General features: G+C 34.7%; 2 protein-coding genes across 2 annotated transcripts; both read right to left on the bottom strand.

Annotated features, from left to right (window-relative positions):
- On the bottom strand, window positions 1-3,525 carry cebp1 (CCAAT/enhancer binding protein (C/EBP) 1). The gene is made up of 3 exons (XM_015607754.3): window positions 3,174-3,525; window positions 2,712-3,014; window positions 1-1,383 (listed from the first exon to the last, which is right to left on the bottom strand). The coding sequence occupies exons 2-3, from the start codon at window positions 3,012-3,014 to the stop codon at window positions 1,066-1,068; spliced, it is 621 nt and encodes a 206-aa protein (XP_015463240.3). The 5' UTR covers window positions 3,174-3,525; the 3' UTR covers window positions 1-1,065.
- A 3,173-nt stretch (window positions 3,526-6,698) lies between these two features.
- LOC103036513 (elastase-1) lies at window positions 6,699-12,644 on the bottom strand. Its single transcript, XM_022673873.2, has 8 exons — window positions 12,542-12,644; window positions 12,282-12,388; window positions 11,538-11,644; window positions 10,004-10,132; window positions 9,722-9,858; window positions 9,447-9,592; window positions 8,432-8,581; window positions 6,699-6,743 (listed from the first exon to the last, which is right to left on the bottom strand). Exons 1-8 carry the CDS (start codon window positions 12,573-12,575, stop codon window positions 6,732-6,734), a joined length of 822 nt encoding a protein of 273 aa, XP_022529594.2. The 5' UTR covers window positions 12,576-12,644; the 3' UTR covers window positions 6,699-6,731.
- Window positions 12,645-12,677: the final 33 nt, after the last annotated feature.

Here is a 12,677-nt window from a genome sequence, read left to right as displayed (position 1 = left end):
TTTGTTTGAGTGTATAAAAGAGATTTTTATTTAATTTTTATTTTTACAGAAACAAAGTTACTGGTTCTTATCTGTTGGTCTGAACTCAGTACACTGACAAACATATTAAAAAGTAAACAGATATCATTTACAATCTTCTTCATATGGTAAATTTTTACAAAAGTGATGGATGAATAGGCAGCCTGGGTGACAGTATGGGTAGAACAGGAGCTCTGAATTCTGACATGTTTTCCACTGAATGTTTTCCACTGAGGAGCTGATTTTCCACTTTTTTATTCTCAGGCTACGTATTAATATATGATAATGAATATTGTTTTGCTAGTGTAAAATGTACAGATGTGCTGTACAGTGTGGTGTAGCGGTCCATTATCCTTTATTCATCTATTAAATGTATGTAAATGTATATTACAGGGCAGTTCAAGGTGACTGCTTTAGCTGAGGTACACACATATTCTTTAAAACAAAGATCCTAAAAGAACCCTTTGGAAAAATGTTAATAAAAAAAATAATGCATTTATTATTATAATTATTATTATCTTTTACATCTTATTGCTTTACATTTATCAAAATATTTCACTACTAGTTTTACTGTGTACATTTATGTTTTAATTTGATAGCATAAGCCTAAATAACCAGTCTGTAATGTAGTTTTTCTTGTTTTTTTTAATCTATCAATTCAAAGCTTTTTAAAGGAACAATTTCTGCTTCTTCTATAGCACAGCTGCAAAAAGATAAAAAAGATAAAGATTTCACCTGTATAAAAAGAGTTGGTCTGTGGGGATGTTTGACTAAAAAGTGGAAAGTTATCCTCAGCTTCTTAACCAATAAGAAAACTAACATTCTTATATTATATAAAAATATCAAAATTAATTAGCATTTTTTTCATTTTTGAAACCTTATTTTTTGTATATTTATTTCTGGCCTCAACCCACCACAGACATCGCACTTTCACCCCATTATAAAATGTTTGGGCATCCCTGTTCTTTATCATTTTAAAGAAGCTTTATTCCTTTATTATAAAGTGTGGTACACACATTGGTAGACCTACGTACATCCTACAGTCACTCAACAGTTCTCTCCAGCTCCCAGGTCGTCCACTTTGCTCTGTAGGTGGCGCTGTGACAGGTAGTGTCTAAGTGTGTCCACTTCATGGCTAAGTTGTTCAATGGTTAACTGTAGCCTGTGGTTCTCCTCCTCCAGCTGAAGCGCTCTCTGCTGGGTGAGCAGGATGCGACGGCGGGCTTTATCACGACTCTTCCTCACAGCGATGTTGTTCCGCTCCCGCCGCAGCCGGTACTCCATACTGTCCTTGCTCAGGCTCCTCTTCTGGCCTGGCTGACGGAGGGCGGATGGAGGAGGAGGGAGCAGGAACTGGGAGAACTCCTTAAACACATCACCAGGTTCACAGGAGAAACAAAAACAACATGACAGGGTGAATACAAATATGGACACCTTTCACAGTAAATCATATGAATATATATGATATATGAAATATATGAAATTTGTATGTCCAACCCAAGATCCATTATCACTCTTAATATTCTTTCTCCTTTATTAAACATTTGGGCATGCAAAATCTTTTTAATAGCAAATTCTAATCCAACTAATAAACTATGAGAACTTTTCCTTACATTTCTTTGCAAATCTTATAGTTTTATAGAGTCACCTTATACAGTTTGTTTAAGGTATATTCACAAATCCCCTACAATGTTTTCATTTCATAATACACCCACCCCCATGCTTCACAGTTGAAAGTCAGTAATGGGTTTTTTATTCTCTGGAAGCTGGAAAGACTTATTTTATAGCCCTTCCTGCCTTTTGGGCATTGATTTTTTTTTGTTTTCCTAAATTTAGATGTAGTTGTGAAAGACCAAGTAACTGAGAATCAGACAATGCAATTTTACTACACAGACAATAAAAAAAAATTAATTTGACAATTAAACTGCATCTAAAAGTGGAGTTTATGTATGTATGTACAAACAAGTACAAACAAAAATACAAAGTCTCTATACTATAAAGATACAAATCTGCACATTGTAATGCACAATTACTGTCTATTGGCTACATTTTCATTTTGGGGGACTACCTAACATGAAACGAAATAATACTAATAATTTTGTCGCTGTCCAATAAAAAAACAAGTATCTCCGTTTTTGTTGATTTTTAGTTTACTACATAATCTGACAAACTGTTCCTTACACTGTGCCAAAATTTCTTGATGAACGGACCAATAGAAATAATTAAAAATGTCCTAAAATATATTTTTTTTACATTGACTTCCATTGAAAATTTAGATTTTCTTTTCTCTCTCCTGTAAAGTTGCTGTTTTGAAGATACTTGTTTTTCACTGGAGAGTGACAATATGCAAATACAATGAAAAAAAACAAACATAATTTTTAATGTGCCATAACTTTTGTATGCCACTTTTTACTCAAATATTTTAAATTACACGTGCACATAGATGCATGTGCTCTACAGTGAAAAACAAACAAAAATACACTTTTTTTTCTCTATATAGCACATACACATTTTTGTTTTTCACTGAGAAAATCAAATAATTTCATCATTTCATGTAATTCATATGCACAATGTTGTGTAAATCCTTTTAGCTCAATTGCCTAAAATAATTAATTATGTACTTTAGATTTTTAATATATATAATATATATATTGGTTTTCATTTTATTAAGCTTTCTATCTTTTCCAACATACCTGTTGCACTATGTGGCCGTGCTGCGCTGGTCTCTCTGAGGTTGTTGAAGTCAAGCAGCCTGAATAGGGCAAATACGCCAAACCCATCATCTGCTCCCCACCCCTGCTGTCAGTGGTCCTGGGGTGACCACCCATCGAATGACCATACGGCCCTCCGTCCATCTGAGGCATGTGTCCAGCCAGAGAAGTGGGAGACGACGTTGTGGAGTCCGGGGTCAAGGCCAAGGTGTTGACCATAGAGGAGGAGGTGTGATTGTGTGACGAGAAGACAAGAGAGGAAGAAGAGCTGTGGGAGCCTGACATCTGAGGAGAGCAAGAAAACCATAGACAAGATAAGAAGTTTATCTGAGTTAAGTGTCCACTGTGCTCATCTCCATCTGCAAAGGTGTTGATAGGTTTTCGATGGCTGTAATTATTTATCTATAATTTACTGATGCGCTGTGGAACATTTAAAACTCTTACCTTTAGTTCCACTTCTTCAGAGAATGCTCCACTTGCTGGTGTTCAACCTGGTCGCTCTGTCCTCATAATCCGTTATGATACAGGTACCCAAGTGATCATGACACCATCACTTCCTCTGACACAACCCCTCTCTCTCTCTTTCTCTTAGTGTGTGTGTCTCTACCTCTCTCTTCTTTTGCTTCACACGTTGACTTGTTGGTTTCACCATCGTTCCTCTAATCTGCTCACAGAATGAACTCCTCATATCTGTCATGAGGAAAAAGAGAGTCAATATTAACTTCATAATGGTAATAATATTTTAAGGCAAAGTTTTAAATATCCTATTTATTTATTTAATATCCTTAAAAAATAAATGGATAAAATGTGGAAAGGTTAAAACATTATACAATTTTTATAAAACTAAGTATGGATTTTTATAAATTATAAAAATGTTTTTTAGTAATTCTTTTGGTTTTAGAAATAAATTAAATGTCATTAGACATTTAATTTTTTTCAGAGAAATATTTAAGGAAATCTTTTATTTTTTCTTAGATTTTATTTTTCCTTTTGTTTGTAAACAAAGCTACATACTCATATTTAATACCAAATTGGGTGCCTAAATTGCAGTTTACCTCAAATTCGTAAATCGTAAAGAAGAATTTTAATGTGAATTTGATGGTACTATTTTATGCCTTTAGAAATAAATTAAATATCAATAAATATTTAATTTTCCAGTGAAATATTCAAGGAAATCTTTTACATTTATTTATTTATCCATTGTACACAAGGATTCTCTGATTCTTTTGATGATATGGACTTTAGTTTACTGTATTTGACATATCCTAAGCAGTAAACACTACTACTGTGGACCATAATGCATTGTTAGTCTTGTTAAGAAAAACAGACATTGGAAACAAACTGGAGTGTACCCCATTTGTTCATATGAGCCTATTTATTAGCCACTGAATCAATGAATTTTACATATTTTATGCAGTTTGTTAATTGGAGGCTTATGTTTCTAAATGGTAATATGGTTAAAGATTATTTCATGAACAGCTCTGTGCTTTAACTAAATTTAAATCAGAACGTTTTCAATACGGCTCAGACACTCATATAGGTTTATGCCACAGCCCTAGTAAAAAAATCTCATTTATATAATTTATTTTAGTGTAAAATGACTCAAATTACTCATAAATTACTCAAAACTGCTAGCAGCAATTCTGAAAGTAGGAGGTGGACTATTGGCGAAAAGATGACCTTCACTGGACATCTTCAGGTGTGGCATCATTGGTGTTACAACACCAGTGTAGATAAATGTAAATAAAAACAGAATGCAAAGTAGTTTGCAATCTCATAGACTCAAATTGTATACACATAGCTCATTAAAAATGTTCAGAGCCAAATAAAAAAAAATTCTGTGGTCAGATTGATTGTAATATTTAACAGGTTTTGGCACAGAAAATACAGCAGTGCTTCAGGATTTTATTAACAAATGGCTTCTTCTTTGCATGATACAGCTTTTATCTTCTAGTAAACAATTTTGTCTAATTTAATTGAGGTGCCACCTGAGGGCCTGAAGATCACCAACATCAGATAATGACAGTCAGGCTTTTCTATTGTACACAGAAAGTCTCTGAATCTTTTGAAGATATTATGTACTTTAGTGTACTGGATTTGAGATATACTAAGTCTTTGCAATTTTGCATTAAACATTTTTGTCTAAAATTGTTCCAAAATCCAGTTTTTACAGATTGATTTTTACTATTGTGAATAAAATATGGTTTGTAAATCATTGCATTCTGTTTTATTTATATTTTGTTGTATTTTAAATTTCCTTGGTCACAAAATCAAAACAAAATAAAAAAAAAACTGATTTGAACCAAATCCAGTGTTTAAAACATAACAAAATATAACCCAGTGCTATCAGCTTCAATCTACATGTGACCTTGCTCTACATGCACGCGGGACACTGGTTTATTGAGAAAAGCCAAAGGAAGTCAAGAAGCCACACACACTGTGCTCCTGACTGCGCGATAGCAAGTCAGTTCTTTGTAAAAGTGATTATTTTTCCCCCATGTTCCCCATTTGTTCAAGATGTGTACAAAACAGAACAGATCTCTGGGGTAAAACATTTATTAATAAGTACTAAAAAAGCAGGATATTAATGGGACAATCACAATCCTTGATTTTCAAGAACTGGTCTCTCGCAGCAATATGGATAAACACTGTCTTTACTTTTATTTCAGAGTGAAATCAGCCTGTAAAGCCTACAGAGTTCCCTGGGGGTCAGCTCTAAATGAGCATTCCATCTTTAGTTGGATACAGAATTCTCCAGAACAGAGGAGAAATGGAACAATTGGCTCCTTTTGTACATGTGTTTTGGGAATGTCCAGGAGTTTTTGGTTTTTTAAGAAATGTTATTAGTACTCTAGAAGAACTAACAGAGGTACAACTGCCAATGGACCTTATACTGTATCTACTCAATGATGAATCTCATACTTCATTTATGGAATAAAACATGTAAAATCTGGTTTGCAAAACAACACTGGAAATGCCCTCATGATATTTCAAATACTTCAAATATTCACTGGATTCGGTGTTTTCTAGGCATCTTTTACCTGGAACTGTCATCAGCAAGAACTAATGTGGGACAACCAAACACTATCTTAATATGGAAAAACTTGATGGGGAGATATAGGGTGGTGGGTTTATTCATAAAACAAAAACTGAAAAAAGTAACGTGTAACGTGTTGCTGGCTGATATTGAAATAAAAAATGAATGACAACAAAACAAAACAGAATAGATCAAAGCTTTCTCTTACTGTTTTACTTCTAACAATGTCAAATAATGTCAAATATGTGAAAGAATTTGAAATATATATGTCCTTTATGGCATGTTTTGATTTATAATTTGTGAAACTCTAGAACACAGCTGTAGTCTAAATGTAGAACTTAGCATAACTTAGTTGTACAGTTCTATACTGTAAAAACAAACTGTCTGTAAAAAAATAATCTGATTACAGTGACTGAACATTACAGAACAAGACATTTTGTTGTATTACTAATAAATTGAAACTCACAAGAGTGGTCTTGATTATCTCCCTTACTAGTCACCTTCTTTCCTGGTCTCTCAGTTTGTGGGGATTTACATGTGTCATATTCCTTCCGTTTCTTAATGATGAATTTAACTAAAACCCAGTCATTTGGATTTTTTTTGTACCCTCCCCCCGTGTGGGAAATTATTACTGAAACACTCCTACAGGTCAGATTTCCTATTTGGAAAGCTGTGATAGCCTCGCCATCCAAGTATTGGATGAAGCACCCTCATTCCAGAGAACACAGTTTCACTTCTACACAGCTCGTTAGGTGGCAATAGACTTATGTTTATCTTCTCCAGAGAGTCATAGTCTATTGGCTTTATACAGAAACCCAATTACTGAAAGGACCTTTATGGAGTTAAAAGTGGTATTTCTGAGGCACTGTTTTAAAGAACCTCTTCTGGCACTTTTATTTTGATGTGGAACTATTGAAGAATCACAGTCTCAGTAAGAGGGGTTTGAGTCTTTTATTTAAAAGCATTCAAACCATTTCCTAAAAAAGAAAGATAAAAATAATTAATAAGGCAAATATACATTGACATTCTAAAGTAACACATCAAAACGTAATGTCAAAGTTATGATGTTAAGACAACCCTCCCTTTCTTAAGGATCAAATAGGGAAATGCCAAAACAGAGCTCTGAGTGTAAGGATATTTCAGCAGTTTGTAAGCGGAATACTATACTGGTTACCTTCTTAAGCTATGAGGTATAAGGGCATCAGCTGTTGCATTACCAAACACACTGCCATCTCAAGGTTTAATCTTAGAATGGACCAAATTGATTTTATCCTGAATTCAAGCATGAAGACATTAACTCATTTTCCAGTGTGTGTTTTTTTTTTAGTATTTAATTAAAAAGCATTTAACTTCATTTTCTACACAAATTGGAAGATTATTAGCCAATCCCCATTCATGTGAACTTTCCATATCACCAGTAATGCCCCCAACACTAGGAGTGCAAAGACTATCACATGCCTCCTCCAATATATATAAAGTTAGCCTCTTTGTCAAATGCCGCTAATGTAGAATTGCTAGGTAGCCAACATGCTCAGAGGACAGTGCAGCCCCCCAGCTCTGATACACCAGCTAGCAGACACATGTGCTGACCAACATCACTCTAGGAGTGATATGAGGAGAAAATGCTATAAACCCACCCCTTAGAGAACAAGTCCAATTGTGCTCTCTCAGACTCTGGCTGCTGATACAGTCATATGAAAAAGTTTGGGCACCCCTATTAATCTTAATCATTTTTAGTTCTAAATTTCTGGGTGTTTGCAACAGCCATTTCAGTTTGATATATCTAATAACTGATGGACACAGTGGAGGTGGTCTGTGGATTGTCCTTGACTGTTCTTACCATTCTTCTTCTCTGCCTTTCTGATATTTTTCCTGGCCTGCCACTTCTGGTCTTAACAAGAACTGTCCCTGTGGTCTTCCATTTCCTTACTATGTTCCTCACAGTGGAAACTGACAGGTTAAATCTCTGAGAAAACTTTTTGTATCCTTCCCCTGAACAACTATGTTGAACAATCTTTGTTTTCAGATCATTTGAGAGTTGTTTTGATGAGCCCATGATGCCACTCGTCAGAGGAGATTCAAATAGGAGAACAACTTGCAATTGGCCATCTTAAATACCTTTTCTCATAATTGGATACACCTGGCTATGAAGTTCAAAGCTCAATGAGGTTACCAAACCAATTTTGTGCTTCAGTAAGTCAGTGAAAAGTAGTTAGGAGTATTCAAATCAATAAAATGATAAGGGTGCCCATACTTTTGCACCGGTCAAATTTTGGTTTAATTGGTTCATATTGCACATTTTCTGTTAGTACAATAAATCTCATTTCAATCCTGAAATATTACTGTGTCCATCAGTCATTAGATATATCATACTGAAATGGCTGTTGCAAACACCCAAATATTTAGAACTAAAAATGATTAAGATTAATAGGGGTGCCCAAACTTTTTCATATGACTGTAGTAAGCAGCATGATTTGGGATTTAAACCACCAAAGATTTGTACAAATGTACAGTTGTATAGTATTTATTTTATTTGAATATTTTAATTGTAATAATTCCTAGTTGCTTTCCATTCTGTTGAGAGGGGGTCTACAAAAAGAGGCACTTAGAAACTTACTAGCTATACATTCTGTGACTCTGCGAACAGAAAAGACAAAAAACTTACGGAGTATATCCAGTCCATAAAGGAGGACACACGAGTGAAGACAGTTGGTTTTGTATAAATGTTGCAGTTTGAAGCAGGGCCAAAGCTAACCACACCATGCACCCTCCAGGCACCATCAGTGTAGCAGTTCAGTGGTCCCCCTGAGTCACCCTGAAACAGTTCAGTCAACCCAGAGGAATAGGTTACACTTAGAAAAGGGTATAGTCAGAATGAAAGTTAAAGGAAAGCATATCAAATAAATATACACATAAAACATAGTTGCAATCAGAAAGATTTATCTGACTGGAATTAAGCTTGGTGAGCAGTCATGCAAGCCTATCATGACGTGACTCAGAAAAGAAGTGCACGATCATAACTTGGGGCTGCCGTCCCAAGAACTTGCATTAAAGACACAGACACCATGATTTGGTCAGAATGGTATTGCAACTGACAATTTTGTAACAATTTCTCTGGTGATGTGATCACTCATTTGGAGTGTCTGTTTCCTTTTAAGGGTGCAATGGTAAATAAACAGCTCTGGAAATTTTAAGAAACCACTTAAAAATGATGAGTTTCTTTGATTTTACCAAATTAAAAACCTCTGGAACATAATCAAGAGGAAGATGGATGACCACAGGCCATCAAACTAAGCTGAACTGCTTGATTTTTTGCACCAGGAGTGACATAAAGTTGTCCAAAAGCAGTGTGTAAGACTGGTGGAGAAGAACATGCCAAGATGCATAAAACTGTAATTAAAAACCAGGGTTATTCCACCAAATATTGATTTCTGAACTCTTAAAACTTTATGAATATGAACTTGTTTTCTTTGCATTATTTGAGGTCTGAAAGCTCCGTATCTTTTTTATTTAAGCCATTTCTCATTTTCTGCAAATAAATGCTCTTAATGACTGTAAATTGCGACCCAAAAAACATGATGAATTAAAACACATCAAGCTGTAATGGTAACATTTCTATAACCTCCGTTTCCATCCTTCACTATTAAAACACAGTTTACACGTCTATGAGATGTCTGTACCTGGCAGCCAGAGGTTTTGCCATCTCCTCCAGCACACACCATGGTTTTCTTGACTGCAGTGCTCCACCAACCAGGAGAGGCACACACAGAGTGCTCCACCACAGGAATGGGCGCCTCCTGCAGAATGTCTGGGGTAGTACCACCAGCTGAAAGCCAAGTACTGGGGAAATGTGATGGAAATGAAGTAATGTAGATTATTCAATTTTACAGATGATGTTATTTTCAATGCCACACATCACACAAAATGAGAGTGTGACAGAGCTATTCAAACTCACTGGCCAGAAGTCCCCATCCAGTGATGTAGCAGGTAAAACCATTAGGCAAAGTCTGGTCAGGGTACGGGAAATTTGCAATTTCGGTGTAGCTATTGCCATAGACTGGAGACGACAACTTCAGCAACGCAATGTCATTTCTGATATTCACACAAGACATACATTCATTAAAGTCAGAAAATATAATAAAGACTATATATGTGTTTAAATAAAATGACAATTAAATAGACTGCATTGAATACTTTGTATTAAATTGTACTATCATAAATATCATAGCATACACACCCATTTACAAGATCTCCAGTCCAGCCAGGATGCATGATGATCCTGCTCACAGAACGGGGCTGCTCACCGCCTTCATACTTATAGAGATCATAGTCCCCCAAAACCACACGATAGAACCTTAACTGCATACTGACAGAGAAAGAGAAAGAAGGGAGGGGGGGAATCAGTGAGATTTTAGAGTAAGAGAATGAGGATATCTCTGAGCGCATGAGTGAGGGAAGAGTGAGTCTTAAATAATTTTGTTTTTAAGATTGCTGTTTAATGTTTTTATAGGTAGAAACATTAAACATTTCAATTTTTTTTCACTTATTATCATTTTTTTAAATAAATTTTATAATATAATACTAAATAGTATATAATTAGTTACATCTTATACATGCCTGATTATGGCTTTGTCATGTCAATAAAGCAATAAAAAATATATATATTTTCAACTTTGTGGAACATGTTTCTTCTACAGTTTGTTTTTATCCTTGAACTTGTTTTGTTTGCTTTATTTGAGTTCTGAAAGCTAAGCTTATTTTCTGTAAATACATGATTTAAATGACAATATTTGGGAGAAATGTTGTCCACAGTTTATAGAATAAAAAACAACAATGTTCATTTAACTTAAACATATACCTATAAATAGCAAAATCAGAGAAACTGATTCAGAAACTAAAGTGGTCTCTTCATATTTCCAGAGCTGTAAATACTTCTTGCTGTACACATTTTACATAAAAAAGGCATAAACTATAAAGGGCACTACCACCGACTGAACAACTGCCATATATTTTCATTTCTATTTTTTTCATTTATTATCATTTTATAATTTCTAAATAATATATAATTAGTTACATCTTATACATGCCTGATTATGGCTTTGTCATGTCAATAAAGAAATAAAAATATATATATTTTCAACTTTGGAACATGTTTCTTCTACAGTTTGTTTTTATCTTTGTACAGCATGCCATATCATTTAGTCAAGTTAAATGCATTTGTTTCATGTGTTTTTTTTACTGATATTAAACTGATATTTAAACTGATATTATAACAAAGCAGCTTAACAAGAATTTAGTAATATAAAAATATAAAAACTTAAAACAAAACCGCAGTGTATAAGTCAAAAGCACTGGCAAGCACTGGCAAGACTAAAAATAGGAAGGGGCATCCTTCTCTACTCAATAATGCTTATAAAAAGGGGTGCATGATATTTTGAAAAACTGACATTGCAATATTTAGATGTTCTACAATATACAAAATACTGTGCCATATATAAGCTGCCAGTATTCCAGCAGCCACACCGTTATTAATATACCTTATATATGTATATTAATAACACCCTCTGTGTAATAAAGATTAAAGTAAAATACATGATATTGGGCCTATATAATATTAAAACGATACAGTGTGCAGCCCTATTCATAATTAGTGCTAAAAAGTGAACAGTCTTCTTATTATCAAACATGATGCTGATTATATAATGTCTCTCTTACACACACACACCTTTCAGACACTTGCTACATTTTTTGTGGAATTGATAAGGTCTTACTCGAGAATACAGTGGGCAGCGGTCATGACGTAGAGTGAGCTAATAAGGGACCCGCCACAAATGTGGGCAAAGCTGCCAGTATTCCAGTTGTCATACTGCAGGGAAGCCTGAGAAACACAGCACACAACATAATCAATATAATTAAATAAACAAAAATGTCAAATCATCATTAAAATAAACACATATTTTATATGAAAATTCATACTACTGTTTCTACCAGCAGTTACATCATTAATAAAAACTTGTAACCCAGTTCCATTGGTAGCCATTAATGCCCATGCTGTGACAGCATGTACTACCATGTTAAACAGCTGATACTGCTGATGGTATTGCTTCAAATCAAAAGCCAAAATGTAAAAATGTTTAGATATGTTTGATATTTTATAGCACACAAACAGCAGAAGTGAAATGCATCTTGATATCTTGGAATTATCTCCAGACCTTTATATCCTTTATTTCTCATGCAATAATTCATGCAATAACATCTGAAATTTGGGCAAGAAAATACTCATCAGACATTTGTTGAAATAGTTTTAAGCTTGCAAAAATAAAGGCACTATGAAAAAATGCATTACTGTCACATCCTTATAACCCCCTTAAATTAAACCTGATGTATAGCTATCAGTCATATCCTGCTTGTTTCATTTTAAATCAATTAAAGTGTTATGCAGAGGCAAAACTGCAACAGCTGTGTCACTTCCCAAAAACGTACTCCTGTTTTACCTGGTACATTGCTAAGCTTACCTGCCATCTCCACATGCTTGGGTGAGCATTGCTCCCACCTACAACCTTTCCAGTGTATCTCTCATTGCTGACCGTAAGATCAGGTAGAGCAGTGGCCTGGATGAGACCTACAATCCACAAACAAATCTGTCCATTTTTTCAGACAAAAAAGTTGAACAGACTGATGTTATTGTAAAGGAAGAATAGATATAGAATAAAAAATGAACACACACAAGAAACATTCTCCGCATTAAAAACAATATATAATATTTTTGTCTTACCCAGACAGGACAAGAGAACCACAAGGCGAATCATCTTGGATTAGGAGAATATTTTCCTTCAGGAGTCTCCTAGTATTTATATGTCCGACACCTAAGAGTAAAACACTGGAGAAAAGTCCAGATGCTGTCTGATGTC

This window comes from Astyanax mexicanus, chromosome 6 (genome assembly GCF_023375975.1).
Source record: "Astyanax mexicanus isolate ESR-SI-001 chromosome 6, AstMex3_surface, whole genome shotgun sequence".
Lineage (NCBI taxonomy): Eukaryota > Metazoa > Chordata > Actinopteri > Characiformes > Acestrorhamphidae > Astyanax > Astyanax mexicanus.
Note: the sequence above shows the minus strand (reverse complement) of the source record. Positions and strands in the feature narration are given on the sequence as shown.

Bases quoted from the DNA above. Each gene is read 5' to 3' on its own strand.
- cebp1 (XM_015607754.3), bottom strand. From the start codon at position 3,014: ATGTCAGGCTCCCACAGCTCTTCTTCCTCTCTTGTCTTCTCGTCACAC. The intron at 1,384-2,711 runs GTATGTTGGAAA...GATGTGTTTAAG, and splicing joins ACGGCCACATAGTGCAACAG to GAGTTCTCCCAGTTCCTGCT.
- LOC103036513 (XM_022673873.2), bottom strand. From the start codon at position 12,575: ATGATTCGCCTTGTGGTTCTCTTGTCCTGTCTGG. The intron at 12,389-12,541 runs GTAAGACAAAAA...TGTGGATTGTAG, and splicing joins GGTTCTCTTGTCCTGTCTGG to GTCTCATCCAGGCCACTGCT. The intron at 9,593-9,721 runs GTGAGTTTGAAT...CTTGGCTTTCAG, and splicing joins TGGATGGGGACTTCTGGCCA to CTGGTGGTACTACCCCAGAC.